Below are 14958 nucleotides of genomic sequence, written 5' to 3'. Positions count from 1 at the left end.
CCCACGTCCGTTTCCCCCCCACCCCACCCCCCCTCCCGCCCCGGGGCACGGCGCCCAGCGCGCCACCGAGCGCGTCCGGAAAGCCGGAGCCGCCCCGCCGCCGGCGCGACTGGCGATCCCGGGAGCGCCCGACCGAGAGCGCCCGGGTGTCGCCCGAGCGTTGCCGAGCGTTGCCGAGCGTTGCCGAGCGCTGCCCGAGCGTTGCCGAGCGCTGCCGAGCGTTCCCGAGCGGCGCCCGAGCCCCGCCGAGCAGCAGAGGAGAAGCTGGGCCCGGAACGGTGCGGGGCGGTGAGTGGGGCCGGGGCGGCGGGGGCGCGCGGCCCCGCGCCCCTCTGGTGGGTCTTTACCTTTTGTGTGTGTGTTTTGCAGTCGGGGCCGCCCCTGAGCCCCCCCGGGTGGGGTCCCTCACCCCCCGCGGTGTGTCCTGGCCCGCCCTGCCGCCTGGGTGGGCTGAGGGAGGCGGGTGGGGGGTGGTGTGTCTGCGTGTGGGTGGCTGGGGCCGCACCTGTTTCCCCCGCACACCTCTGCGTGTTTGCGTGTGTGCAAGGCCAGGGCTGCCCCTGACCCCGGCACACCCCTGTGTCTCTCCCTGACCCCCCTGCGTGCCTGTGCCCGGCAGGGTTCTTGCCGGTTCCCCTTCTGTTACAGCCTCCAACCCTCTCTCCATGCCCACTCTTTGGGGTTTTGTTTGGGTTTTTTTTTGTGTGTGTTAGTTTGTTTGGTTTTTTTTTGGCAGGTGTGCGGTAGGGCTGTCCAGGTCATGATCGAGGTGTTGGCCAAGCTGGGCCGTGGGCCCGTCTTCCTGGCAGGGGAGGTGCTGGAGTGCGTGATCACTTTCACCAACCCTTTATCGGCCTCATCTACCTCCGCCAGCAGGTACAGCAGCCTGTGCCGGTAGGCCTTTCTGTGCACGAAGGGGCAGAGCTGCCTGTCCCTCCCATCCGCCCAAGCAGCCGTACATAGTCATGGCTCCGTTGTGGGGCAATGGTGCCATGTTAGCCACTGGTGGCTTTCCTGCCTGAGGTACTCCCTTAAGGGTGCTTTGTACCATGAAACTGAGGTAATTATTCCTGTTTTCTGTCCTTAAGAAAGAGGCAAGGAAAAAAAAAAATTCAGTTAGAGATACTCTTAATTGCTCCTCAGGTGAGCCCTCAGCAACAGGGTTACTGGCAGAAAATGAAGCCAAACTGGCTGACAAAGCAGGATATCTAGTTACACCAGGGTGACGGTATCACAGGGCAACATCCAGACAACGTCATTATTTCCTATGTTTATGGAAAGAGCTTTCTCTGTCCAGCAGTGCACTGACATATCAGTGTGATCCCTGCCTCCAGAGCTGGTAGGCAAAGGGGCGAGCACTGACAAGAGTCAGAAAGTGGCAGCGTTTTCTGTGGCCCAGCCTATGAGCACTGCATCTCCCCTCGTCATTGTGTGCCCAAAATAGGTGTTGAGGAAACGTGAGAAGATGGGAGCTTCCTATATTGGCTCACAGGGGGTGACTCCTCATCATAAGCAGTCACCCAAAGCTTCCATGTCTGCTGAGTGTGTGGCCTTGTCTGATTCTCCAGGGGTGGAGAGTGCTTTCTCATCTTCAGCCCTTCCTGGGAAGTGTCTGTTTCCAGCCCTGTCAGGTTCAGCATCTTTTCATCACCAGCACGCATTTCGCACATGAATGTTGTGGTGGTGGACCCACTTCCAGTGCTTGCAGTCTCAGCAGCGGCAAAGCAGTCTCTTGCATTACCACTTCAGGCCTTCTTTGTTTATTGCCTTCCTTAACTTTCCATCTTTTTATTCCTGGTTCCTCTTGCCTGCTGAATTGAGCTTTCAAATTCAGCTGTGGCATAAGCACCTAGCTTTCCGGAGTTTTGTCTTGTGCAGTGACAGTGCTGCTTTTCCTGGTTCCGAAACGTGGGACTGCAAAGGTACCAGGTGGAGCAGTTTTGGGGGTTTGCAGGGCAATTATGGGTGCTATATTTGGGAACTTCAGGTGTGTTGTGGTCCACAGAAAACAGCCTTTTGTTAAAAATAAAGTTTTTGAATAAAAAAGCAGATGACCAAGCTGATGAGACCTGGCTAAGTCATATGAGTGGCAACACTAAATAGATTGGTGGTTTGGAAATTGAAGCTGTGGGTTGCGTAAAGGCAGATCAAAGCACAGTCACTGCAACAGGCAGATAGACCTGTCAGGGACTAGAAGCTTTCAGGGCTAGCAAAAGCTGCGGCACAGGTGGAGGAACTGAGAGGCATGCATGTCGAGTGTAGGGACAGAACAAAAGGACAGTAAGTAGGCGGCAGAAAGTGAATTTGATTGTGTACAAGGCATATAGGAAGCAAAGCTCTTCTGCCCAAAGGTGGCATGGAGCAACTCAGAACCAGTGCAGGATCCTTCTTTGCCCTGCCAGCTGGAGAAGCCAGGTCTGCTGGTAGGCAGGCACAGGCAAATTTTGTCTGGGTGTCTGGTTAAAAAATGAAAACAATCCAGTGGCATTGCTGCGTGGTACTGAAATAAATGGGGGGAAAAAGAAGTTTCAAAATACGGTGTTTGAAGGTACTGTAGTCATGCTAAGCTTACATAAAATTAGTAAACGTTGTCTCTTAAGCAAGAGCGTTTCTCTGTTTCCATATAGCAGATACCTTACAACAGAAAAATTTTACAGCAGCCCTTATGGAAAAGCCTCGATGGTACTTCTGAAGATGCAGAGCTAGAATTGTGGGGTTAGAGGTAACTGGATAGAGTAAGCAGCACATGTTTGGGTAAAGGCAGCCAGCACATAGAAAAGATCAAACAGCACATTATTAGTCAGCTGAAACAAATGCAGCACACCTTTTTCTCCGGTTCAGCCAGATGTTTAACAGCTCTGATGTGTCACATCAGGAGATACTTGTGTGCCACAAAAATTCCCCGTGCCACCTAAAACTCTGGTGTCAGTGCTTACTAATCAGATCATGATGCTAGGAAACACCAAAGGAACCATTCACTGACTAAATTAATCAGACCGCTACTGAAATAAAAATAGGTGAGTGTGTTGGAAACTGAAAGACGTCAGTAATGCCATGGGAAATGCCCTGTGGAATGGCTGAGGTCGTAGCAGAGTACAGACTGTGATGCTGTTTTTCATTCTTTATGCAACCAGTTCTTGTAGCTGTAGAAAGAGGTGACAAAATGGCACCTTTACCTCCCCTATAGCCATCAATTAATCCTTTGGATCCTGAGGAGAAAACAGGTCCTTGTGAAGGACCCAGAAGCATCCTCTGGTCTGACACAACCAGAAGTTGATGTTCTTGAGGGGGACAGCGCTGTGGGGCAGTAGCACGGCTGTGCCCTGCCTGCCCTGGGGAGTGTTGAGCTTGGGGCAGCCAAGGTGCTCTGGGCAGGGCAGCTGAACCCAGGCTGCAGATACTTGTTGCTTTTGAGTCTGCCCACTTCCCTGATGGTCGTGTTATCACCGGAGGCGCCTTGGAGTGCTGCTCTGCATGTCACTTCATGCTTGCTGTAATCCAGGTTTAAAGTACAGACATGAGTGTTGCTTTTCTTTGCCCTCAGTGAGATGCTGGCATGGGCCAGCGCCCAGATCCATTGCCAGTTTCACACCAGTGAGAACCGGGTAGCACTCCCTCCCTCTGATGGCAGCAAACATGACGTGCAGGCTGAGAACGAGACAGTCTTCGTCCCCAACAGAGGTGAGTGCTGCTCCTGAATCTCCAGGTACGGATGGTTAGAGCACAGTGAGCAGGAGTAAAGCAGACTATAAGGTGTGTTTTGAGGGCAGCACACGTAGAAGTGAGCAAGAAGTCCATGTTGCTTTAATTGTGCGGATCCCTGGTGATGGCTGCTCCAGGGCCGCCTTAATACTGAGATCAAAGTGGTGCTAGCTTGGAGTGAAATGTGCGGGTTTTCTGTCCAGCTGATCTGGGAATGTCTTGTGATCTCACCAGGGCATGAGATATTTCCTCATCAACCCCTTCTCCTCCCCATTCCCCCCCGCGAGGATAAGGCCCGGCTGGCCTGGGCCCCGAGGCTGAGCAGCATTCATGTGGTGGGTCTTCTCTTCCAGGAGAGCGGGGTCAGTGTATCCTGTCCACTCCACCAAAGATTCTCTTCTGTGACTTGCGACTGGATCCTGGGGAGTCAAAGTCCTGTGAGTCCTGTCTTCTCTTCACCCGCTCAGATTGCTCACCTCTGGGGAGCCCTGCTCTCCAGGCTGGCTTTGCAGGCCTGAGTGCTGCAAGTCAGAGATCCCGGTGCTCGCAGAAGGCGAGGTGCTTTGGTGGAAGCATGAGTGCTGATGAACTGCTGCATCACCCAGAGTCTGTTCTCCACTGTATTAGGGCTGCGTACTGCAATGTGTCCCTCGGTCCTGCCCCTAGCCCATGTCCTTTGCCACAGGTCTGTTCTGTAGCTGCAAGGCATAAAACGTTTTGAAATAACCTGCCTGCAGCTGAAGAAATGGTTACAGGCACCTGCCTTTCCTTGCCTTTATTTCTTCAGCTGCATTGGAGTATTCTTGGGATTTAGGCTGGCATGCTCCAAAGGTCCATGCTTCCTCTTCAGGTTATGGCTGTCATGGAGATCACAGAATCTTCTGCCTGTTCCAGTTTTCCTGCTGTAAAAGTGAGCACTTCTTATCTTCTCTGGTCAAAGCTCTCCATGTCTCCAAAGCCCTCAAATGGTGTCCTTCCAGTGGGTCCCCTTTAAGCTCTCCCTCATCACTACTTTCCCTTTTGCTGTTTAGAGAAATTTTCATCCTTTTCGTGAGGAATTTGCAGCAACTCATTTTCGTTGTTTTGGGCAGCTGCTTCTACCTGAGTAGACAGCCATGAAAATACGAGTATGCGCTGTTGTCTCTTTGTCGGTGGCTGCGTGATCCAGCCTGTCAGTTTGTGCCAGGTCTCCTTTGTGTTCCAGCAGCCTATGGTTAGGCATTGCAGGCTGCATGTGGGTGGCTTCCTCGAGTTGCCCTAGGGATCTGCTGGGAACAGTTGATGGAAACCTCTCAAGTCCCAGAGCAAAGGGAGTGGAGAGGCAGTGCTTGCGGTGGAAGGGGCTCCGCTGGAGCATTGAGCTCTGGGGAGGTGAGAGCAGAGCTGCAAGTGAGACCAAGGAGCCGTGGGCTGCAACGTGCTGGTTTTGAAGCTGGGATCTCCTGCCTTTCTAGGCTTGGAGGGGCCTGACTGAAGGGAAAGGCACACAGGGTGAAACCAATCTGGCTTGGCTAAGTGGTTAGCAAGGTGGGGCAGTGCTGTCTGGGGATGCTTCTCCTAAACTGCAACGCCTATCATCTGAGCACGTTTAGTTATCTACTTACTATTCTACAGCAGCATGCAGGGGAAAGGAGTGGGCCCCGCTGCATCAGAGCCAAGGCCCCTGTGCTTTCTGAAAGTGGCTGTGCCAGAGAGGAGGAGGAGGCAAAAACCTCAGCTGGCCTGAGGCTCACCTGGATTCTCCTGTCCTCCTTGCTGCTGGCAGGTGTGGAGCCGGAGCATCCATTCCCCAGGAGCAGGGGGAAGCCCCTTTTCCTGGAGCATCTTAGGCAGGCTTGGTAGTCTCTGGGAGAGCAGATCACTGACTAAAGTCCAGCCTCCAGGTGGCTGGGATGGATTGAAAGGATTTCCTTGTGTGCTGGCTTTACAGGCAGAAGCTGTTCAGCCCCCAGCTAAGCTAGCGATAGTCTGTCCTTCCCAGTGATGTGTTTTATGTGTGTCCCCGCTCTGCCACTGGGTGACACTGGCACAGGCAGTGCTTGGATGTAGCTTTGTAGGAAGGACACAAACTCTCCTACACTTGGAGGTTCCTTAGCTGTATGTTACAGCCTTTCTCCTCGGTTGCGTGACACACATGTCTATTGCATGTGTCACATGTGATGCCGCTGTGTGGCACTGGGCTTTTTAGCACTGAAACCCCCTGGCTCTTCCAGGCTGCCCACACCAATCCCATCAGCCTGCGGTGCTGCTCCTCTCACGCGAGACTGCAAGCTGGCATGCTCACAGATCATTCCTGGGGATTCCTGCCAGCTCCGTGGAGGCAGAGTTAAGGCTGTGTGGGTGTGTATCTTAATTCTTCATTTCCTGTTTTTCAGAAGTTTTTGAGTTTTGCTGCACAGTTTGGAAAGACAAAAAAAAACCCCAAGAAATCTTAATTCTGCTTCAGCAAAGTACTATGTTATTAAACTGTAGCCAGAGCTGGCATATATAGTTGAGGTTGTGTCAGGCTGTCCCCTGATAAAAGGCCTTGTTTTCAGTTGCCGACCAGCTCATTCACCAATATCTTCCCCTTGTTACGGTGCCTATATGTTGAAGTGGTCTCACCTCCCATCCCTTTGACACAGTGCCCAGACTGAGCTGTTTAAATTTGTCATCATAAAACATTTTCTGAAGCCCTCAAGTCATTTCTGTGGCTGTTTTTGCCTCTTCTCCGGTTTTGTAATACCTTTAAGTATTTGGTAGATCACAGAGAGGGGCGGAAATGGAAGAAGCCTGGACATGGGCCAGGAGCTCAGCCAGAGGATACAGCGGGTGGGTAAGGAAGGCATCCATAGCACCAGGAATGTGCTTCCTTCTGGGATACGAACAGAAGCTGGAACTTCCCGAGTCTCAGCATTCCTGTGCTGGGCAGCAAACCGCCCGTCCTCCTCGGGCAGCGGTGGTCTCTGCTCAGCTTATCCACACTGGGCATGAAGGTCTTTGTGAGCACTCTAGTTAAGGCTGGTACAGGGGGTTACAGCAGTCTGCTTCCTTCCTTGGGAAGACCTGATTTTCCTCCCTGTCAGGACAGTTCTCAGCTTTATCTGCACCCTAGTCCAGTGGGACACCCTTGTGTTTTAAGGTGTGACAGCCTGTGGGTGCTACCCACTAGCGGGGGCTTTTTTCTTCCTTCCAATTCTGTTATTTTAAATCTAGAAGTAATATTTAAAATGTAACCCTAGCTTTTCATCTAATCCTCAGTGTTTAGGATGTGCCAGACATGGGGAGAGATCTGTGGTTTCGCAGCAGGATGCTGCCCTTCCTCTGGCAGGGTGTATCTGCGTCATGGTGGGCAAGCCAGAGAGGTGGAGACTTGCCACAGTTCACTGTTTGCGCCTTTCTTATTATACAGCATGCAGTCTGGGAAAGCTGCAGAAGCGTTCACGCTGTGTTGAGAAGCGTTGGGGTTTGTGTGGTGGCCAGGGGACTTCGAGAGGGCTGAATGTGGTGTATAGCCAGGGCTTGGCTTCTCAGAGATCTCGGAGTCGGAGGCTTTGTGGTCTAAGTCATCAGTCTGTCAAGGGGGATATGCCACAGGTTGTTGTGAAGGTCTCTTAATTGTTTCTTGGCCATTTAGACCTGGTGCTTCAGGGAAAAACACAGGAAGAAACTAATTTTTGTTGCTGAGTTTGGGGTTTGTGTAAAGCGAATATCAAAAGAGGCATGAAGTAGTGATCAGCACCTCTCTGCTGCGTGGGGCACAGCCCTGAGGGATCTGCAGCATGTGACCGCATCACGAAAGCAGTGCGTGAAGGAAGTGCACAGGGGCGAATTCAGGTTGAACTCGTGATGAGCAAGCTTAGCTCTCATGTATTTGTGTTCCTGGATTTTACGTCTTTCACATTCTTTAGAGGCAGAGTTTGTATGTGTGTTTGTATGTGCTGGAAGCAATGTCTGGATGGTGGCACGTGTGATGTGAGGAGCAGAGTGCCGGCGCAGGGAAGCCGGGGATGTGCTTGGCCTGCTGTGGGAGAAGATTCGGCAGAAAGCACCAGGCACTGTCCTTAGCTTAGCCCCACTGCAGTTCCTAATCCTCAGTGCAGGGAGCCTGTGAGCAGCAGCTCCAGGAGCTTCCTTTTGGCCTTCAAAAACAGTCTTTTCTGCACTCCTTGCAGATTCATACAGTGAGACGCTGCCCATAGATGGCCCCCCCTCCTTTCGGGGACAGTCAGTGAAGTATGTGTACAAGCTGACCATCGGCTGCCAGCGTGTCAACTCCCCCATCAAGCTTCTGCGCGTTCCCTTCCGTGTCCTCGTGCTGCACGGTGAGACCACGTGCCACCCTCCCTGTGGGCACAGGTCTGGCTGCACCCTGCCCTGCTGACCCTCTCACCCTCTCCCCAGGGCTCAAGGATTACCAGTTCCCACAGGATGAGGCTGTTGCGCCCTCAAACCCTTTCCTGGAGGAGGAGGAGGGCTTGAAGAAAGACTCTCGCCTGGCAGACCTGGCGACAGAACTGCTCACAGTGGCCACCTCCCGACGCAGCCTGCGTAGGTCATATCCCCTGCTTGAACCTGCTGTCCTAACCTGGTCATGAAGTACAGGTCAGGGCTCGCTGCGAAAAAGTGAAGCTCTGACTGGGGATGTGGAGCAGCTCCATCAGGGCCCACTTGGGACAGTTTCCCATGGGTTCCTGCCTGGCGGTCTCAGGCTTTTCCTAATTCAGCCAGAGAGACCCTCTCCCCAGCATATCGCAACCAGCATGTGATTTGCTATTGCTCACCGCAGGCGTTTCCCAAAGGGAATGCCACTTCCAGGGCCTGTCCTTCACACACAAGCAGCAGGCATGGGGTCATGTCTGCTGGGCTCTGTGATTAACCCAGAGCGCTGGATGGAGCAGAGCCTCGTCCTGCTGCAACCCTTTCCCTGCCTCCTCTCGCTCCTCAGACCTGTATAACATCAGCAACACTCGTGGGAAGGTGGGGACGTTCTGCATCTTTAAGACCATGTATAAGATTGGAGAAGATGTCATTGGGACCTTTAACTTCTCAGAAGGAGACATCCCGTGTCTGCAGGTCAGTGCTGGCTTCAGGGTCACTGTGGGGAGACGCAGGGGTTCTGGGTGGGGGAGAGGTAAGGATGGGTTGGGGTGGCACTGGGCTGCTGTGGGGTTTCTAGTGGGACCCAGCTCAGGTCCCCTTGGGGTGTGAGGTGGGGAAGGGCTCTGGTTCTGAGCCTTGGGAAACTAGAGGCTTTGTGCCAGGGCTGTGCGAGGTTATGAGAGTGAGAACCCTGCTGATTGCCCTGCAGTTCTCAGTGAGCCTGCAGACAGAGGAGAGCATCCAGGAGGAGTTCCAGCGCCGGCGGGGGCAGCCTGTCTCTTTCAGCACACATGCCCGCCATCAGGAGGCCTGCCTGCACACGGCCCAGAGCAGCTTCAGCCTCCCCATCCCGCTCAGCTCTACACCAGGATTCACCACCAACATCGGTTAGTGGCCACCAGGGATGGGACCCACCCCTGCTTGTCTCTGCAGGAGAACTGCAATGTCCCCAGCCCTGCCCTTGCTTAGCAGGGCTGTGTCTTGTAGGAGGGAGCTGGCCTCCGTGAGTGGGCTTATTTGCCTGTCCCCTTGGTGGGACAGCCAGTGCTGAGACAGCTGCTGTCCCCTCCCTTGTGGTGTTGGCTGCTGACCCCCCTCTTTCCCACAGTGTCCCTGAAGTGGAGGCTGCACTTTGAGTTTGTGACCTCTGGGGAGTCAGCGGGGACTTGCCTGGTTCGTGGGAGCCAGTCGGAGGCCATCACCTGGACTGGGGTGGAGCAGATGGAAGTGGACACTTTCAGCTGGGACTTGCCCATCAAAGTCCTTCCCACCAACCCTATCCTGGCTTCCTATGTGTCTCAGTTCTCCAGCACTAACTCCATCACCATCTGAAGTGGGGAGAGCTGGTAGGGGCACACAGTGCTGCAGGCACATGCCGCCGGTGGGGATGGCGGGCAGGACTGTCACTGGCATGCTGCACGGCGCACATCCCAGTGTCCCATCAGGTTCGTCTGCGATGCCCAAGTGGGCACTAGGCAAGTCTGTCCCACCTGTGGGTGGAGGAGCATTGTGTTTGCTGCAGCATCTTGTGCTGCAGCCCTTGGCTGGGAGCTGCACTCTTCCTACCTGGGTGAAGGTGCAAGTCCCAGCACTTACCAAAACGAAATCCCAGGGAGCGACATGACCTGCTTTTACCCCTTGAGGCTTCCAAAAGGGACAGACCCAGCCCATGGGAAGGAGAAGGTAGCTCTTCCAGTGAAGCCCCGTACCAGCCTCAGGTGAAAGCTTTCCCATTTACAGAGACCCTACAAGCAGAGGCCTGGTGTCGAGGTGAGGCACACTGGCCACCTGGGCTGGATGGGAGCCTGCTCTCTGGCTCCAGTACGCATCCTGCCTCTTGTGAGGGTGCCTCATGCGCACAGCCCAGTGCCCCCGTTACCTTCACCCAGAGGAGGCAGGTCCTGGCAGGATGGCCCTGCGCCGCTGGCACATGCTGGTATCCTGGGTGCAGCCGCCTGCTGTGGCAGCCCCATAGTGATGATCCAAAACTGAGAAGCACTGAGCACCTGGGCTCTTCTCTGCCTATGCTCCTTGGTCACAAAGGCAACCCACTGGTCTTGGGTTCCTTGAGGACTGGAGCGAAGGACTGTGCATTCAGGAGCTGGGATGGAAGCCTCCCTGCTCAACATCCAGGCCCCATTTCTACCAAACCATTCAAAGAGTTTCCCTCTTTGCATGGAAATCTAATAAATATCTGAATGTGTAAAAGTTGGCCTTCCCAAGAGCATTATTCCCACACTGTTCACGGTGGTGGACAAAGCCCACCTGGCACAACATTCACAGGCTGGAGACCTCCTCTTTGTTTAATATCTTTATTGCAAGAACAGAAACATCTACACAAGGCTCTGCGCAGCACAGGCATGGCACCAGCTGGGGCAGGCTGCCAGGGTGGCCAGCTCCGCCCTGGCACGCAAGGATCGCTTCAGCTCCCTGAACCCTGGCAGGGCACCTGGGTCCCGCTCCCCGGCAGCTGGGACTGAGACCTCCCCTGGGGACATCTTCTAGTGGTTGCCCTTGCTCCGCTGCCCACCCTGGGCTGGCTCTGTTGCAGTGGTGCCCAGGGCTGGCCTGCAGTGCTGGGGACCCTCTCTGGTCCTGGAAGCTGCAGGAGCAGGGACGTTAGTGGTTCCAGAGGTGGGCTGTGCCCCCTCATGCTCTGCGGCAGAGAAAAGGCTGGCCGGGGTGCATGGGTCCTGCGTGAAGGGCTGTGGTGCTCCCCAGTGACCTCCCAGTGGCTGCTCTGCAGGGGAATGGGAGTCTCGGAGGGAGGAGGGAGCTCCTTAGCTTGTGGCTGGATGCAGGAGTAAAAGACTGCGATGCAGGCTAATTTGGTCCTGTACCCTTTCTTTAGTAGCTGAGGTTTCCTGCCCACCTGGGAGGAGATCCCATAGGATTCACCTTCCCACGGTGCAGAGGACATCTCACGGGGAGGGCGCCCCAGTCCAGTTCAGGAAGCTGAAGGTGGAAGCAAAGCCGTACCATGGCAGCGCTAGGGTGTAAATGTTAACTCAGAACCATAGTGTGTGGATAGTGGTTTCCCTTGAAGGTGGCAGCAGTGACGTCTCTATGGGATGGGGCAGGTCTGGAGCATGCAGGAGGTTTGCTCTGGAGAAGGGAGGATGATGCCAGGGGAGGGGGGCACAGGGTGTTGCTGAGCCTCTATCTGCTTAGCCCCGCACTCAGCACCTTGTTGCTCAGTGGCTCAGGGGTGCCAGCTGAGCCCCACTCGTGCTCCATGCTCTTCACGCAGGGCAGGCTGGGGTTGGCCTTCTGCACCACCGAGATCTGGCAGGTCTGCGAGTCGTAGTGGGCCTCACACCAGTCAGGGAAGTCGATGGGGTGCTGGGTGCTGCAGGAGAGGGCACAGCGCTGTCAGCTCCCCCTGGTCTGTGCCAGGGGGCTGCTGGCGGGGCCGGGTGGCTCCTCTGCTGCCAGCCCTGCTGACTGGGGTGTCTCCCAGGCCAGCTCAAGCAGGCTGGGCCACAGCTCCTGCCATCTCGCGGTGCTGTCTCACACCCCCAGCCCGCTCTTTTGTCTCCCTGACTCACCCCACCACCCTCAGTGGGCCCCTGCCCGCCTCTGCCCCTTACCACCAGGGCCTGGCGCCCCGCAGCCCCCTCAGGGCTCTGACATCTATTCCGCTGCATTTGCAGCCACCAGACCCACACGACCTCCTGCCTGCTGAGGTGCCGTGGCTGGGCAGCACCGCCAGCAGTAGCCCGCCCCCAGCACCCCTCAGACCCTCACTCACGTCTCACAGCACCCCACGCCGATGGGGTGCAGGCAGGTGCAGAGCAGGCAGTTGGTGCTCAGCCATGACTCGCCGAGGGAGAACTGCTTCCCCTCATACTCACAGGGAGCTGCAAAGGAAACAGTGGAGATGAGCATACATGGGACTGCTCTGGGGTGTATGGGAGCCACCTTGGCACCCCTTTGCCCTCAGAGAGGGGATATGTAGGGGGGGAAATGATGATCTCCCACCTTCTGCCCCATGGTACAGAAGATACTTGGTAGGCTCTGCACCACCCTGCAGGGGTGGGATGCCTAGGCATCTGCCAAGGGCAATGCTCCCATCTGTCCTCTCCTGGCCATGCCCTGTGGCTCTCCCCACTGCCCCAGGGGCCTGAGGCAGAGGCAGTGGTTGTTGCTTCCCTGGAGAGGACATATCTGGCACCCCTTGGGGTTTGAGCATCTCTGCAGCCCTGGAGGGAGGCAGCAGAGGAAGGATGGGGAGCCCTCCTCCCTTTGCTGCTAGTCCTACACTCTTGGCCCCAGCTGGGCTCCTGCCAGGAGCTCTTCATGGCCCAGTGAGCTGTTTCTCAGCCAGAGCCCTGGGGAGCTGTTCTGTGGTTTATAGACTGCTCCTTCCACTCATCCCTGGCCCATGATTGCACTCCTGAGCTCGGCACAGTCCCTTCTGCACTTTGCAGGCACACAGTGCAGAGCCTTACCACCCCAGGGAAAGCCAAGGCCTCCTCTTCCCATCAGCGTCTTCCCAGCTCGCCTCCCTGCTTACCTTTAGCCTGGAAGTAGCATTTAGCCTGGGAGCCTGGCAGCTGGAGGAGGAGGGACAGCAGCAGGCAAAGTCTGCCCCAAGCACACCCCATCTTCTGCACTCGCATGGCCATGGCCGATGTTGAGCTGGGCTTCTTTGCTGAGGTTGCCTTGCTTCTCTATTGCCTTTGCTCCTTTCCCTTCTCTCTCTCTCTCTCTCTCTCTGCCTTTTTAATGCTCTTCCCCTGATCCCCACAAGAGATATTTATAAAGTTCAGCTTTACGACCCTGGCCACCAGCTGTGCCCCACTGGAAAAGTTGTAAAACTCATTTCCTGATTTGAAAGGCATGAAAACAAGAGGTAGGATCAAGATTTTTAACAAGCTGTGAAAAGCTGATTCATGCCCTCCAGAAATGTCTCCAGTTGGAAGCCCCTGTGGGTGCAAGGCTCCGCAGCAAGGGGAGATCCAAGCGATCCCAGCGGGGTTGCCCTCGGCAGGGTGGTGAGCACGCAAATGGACAGTGCAGGAGACCTTGGCCCCTGACCAGGAGAGCTCCAGGCTCCCCTCCGGTCACACTGAGCCATCCCTGATCCTTCTCAGTGGCCAAGGTTTCGGGAGTATCCCATCTCACAGGAACTGGAGCAGCACACGCATCTGGTTAATGACCAGTGCGGGATGCCATGGCACCATCCTCAGTGGGGTGGAGATGCTCACACCCGGCTCCCAGGTACCACGGCACAGCAGTTTCACCCCAGCCTAGGCTGCAGCTGGGCCAGGCTTGTGGCCATGCATGGGCTGGGGGTGACAGTGGGGTTTTTTGGCCAAAAGCAGGTAGTAAGGCGCCTTCCACTGATGCAGAGCGGGTGAGGAAGGCTCTGCGTGAGGCATGACCCAGGGCTTATCTGCTCAGTGCCCATGAAAGTAGGGCTGTGCCTGCATATGTGCAGCATCCGCAGAATGCCGGAGCTGAGCAGCCACTTTCAGAGGCTGGAGACCAGCCCCAGGACAAAGAGGAGGGATGAAATCAGGAGGCAAAAGTGCATTTGGGCAACAAGTAACCTGAGAGGGAAACGAGGGGCTTGGCTGGAAGCAAGAAGCACCGGGAAGATGCCACGCCACCTGGGGATGTGCTGGTGGTCCTCACAGACTCTTACTCAGAGCAGCTGTCTCTGAGTTGAAGTGATAAGGCTGTTATCAGCATGCAAAGCAACAGGATGGGTGAGGTGGAGGAGGTCAGAGCCCCGGGAGCCACGCGGCCCTGGGAAGCTGCAAGCAAAGAGCTGAATTGCCAAAAGACATTTACAGCCCTCTTCAGAGGTGCTGCCGGCAGCAGGAAACGGGGCTCTGGGGATGGTCCAGCCAGTGGCTCAGCCAGCACAGGGCCGTGCCGGCAACGAGGCAGCGGCGGTAGTGGTAGCGTATGTGGGTCATCTGCCTCTGCATTAAGCTCCCTACTTTCTGAGAGTTTGGGATAGGTTTACACCCTGACGCGTGAGGCTTAATATCCCTTCCAGAATTTGTGTTGGCATCTGCTATTATAGCTGGATATTTTTGTTATCCCCATAAATGCCCAAACCCTCCTTGAATCCTGCTAAATTTTGGCCTGAGCATTTTCCTGTGACAGCCTAATTAAGCATGGAGTGAAAAAAAAAAGTGCTTCCTTTTATCCGCTTTGGATTCACCACCTTCGGATTTGAAGGCGTAGTCCCTCCGCGCTGCTGCTCTGGGCCCCCTCACAGTCCTGTTGCACCCCTGTCCTGCACCTTGTGCCCTTGCCTCCGAGGGAGCAGCCCTGGCTTTGCATCCCCTCTCCCCCTCAGAGAGTTACCCCAGCCCTCTCGTAGTGCCCTGAATGATGCTGTGCCCTTCTGGGTGGTGTGGCTGGATGGTGGAGTGGGTGGGATCGGTTGGAAAAGGCTGATAATAAATCAGAGAAACTTGGGGCACCCATGAATAACCCATCAACTGTGGGGCCATGAGCCGGGATGGTGAAGTGTATCGGTGACAAATGAAACTCGCCCTTTGGTGCAGAGTTGTTACTATATAAGGAGGATAAAAGCGTTCGTCGTCAGAGCAGTAAATGAATATTCCTATTGTGTATTTGGAAAAAGAAGTCTGGCATGCTAGTAACCACAATGAAATAATCCATCATCGTTTCATCACCGAGTACGGCAAATGT

General features: G+C 55.1%; 2 protein-coding genes across 2 annotated transcripts; one reads left to right on the top strand and one right to left on the bottom strand.

Moving 5' to 3' along the window:
- The first annotated feature begins 172 nt into the window (after positions 1 to 172).
- On the top strand, positions 173 to 10491 carry RGP1 (RGP1 homolog, RAB6A GEF complex partner 1). The gene is made up of 9 exons (XM_064438750.1): positions 173 to 288; positions 737 to 876; positions 3545 to 3681; positions 4056 to 4139; positions 7857 to 8006; positions 8086 to 8232; positions 8630 to 8757; positions 8993 to 9170; positions 9392 to 10491. The coding sequence occupies exons 2-9, from the start codon at positions 761 to 763 to the stop codon at positions 9613 to 9615; spliced, it is 1164 nt and encodes a 387-aa protein (XP_064294820.1). The 5' UTR covers positions 173 to 288; positions 737 to 760; the 3' UTR covers positions 9616 to 10491.
- Positions 10492 to 11050: 559 nt separating this feature from the next.
- Positions 11051 to 12981, bottom strand: MSMP (microseminoprotein, prostate associated). Its single transcript, XM_064438940.1, has 3 exons — positions 12800 to 12981; positions 12035 to 12143; positions 11051 to 11632 (listed from the first exon to the last, which is right to left on the bottom strand). Exons 1-3 carry the CDS (start codon positions 12909 to 12911, stop codon positions 11443 to 11445), a joined length of 411 nt encoding a protein of 136 aa, XP_064295010.1. The 5' UTR covers positions 12912 to 12981; the 3' UTR covers positions 11051 to 11442.
- Between the last annotated feature and the right edge of the window lie 1977 nt (positions 12982 to 14958).

The sequence above is a fragment of the Phalacrocorax carbo genome, chromosome Z (genome assembly GCF_963921805.1).
Source record: "Phalacrocorax carbo chromosome Z, bPhaCar2.1, whole genome shotgun sequence".
Lineage (NCBI taxonomy): Eukaryota > Metazoa > Chordata > Aves > Suliformes > Phalacrocoracidae > Phalacrocorax > Phalacrocorax carbo.
This window is presented reverse-complemented; position numbering and strand designations above follow the sequence as displayed.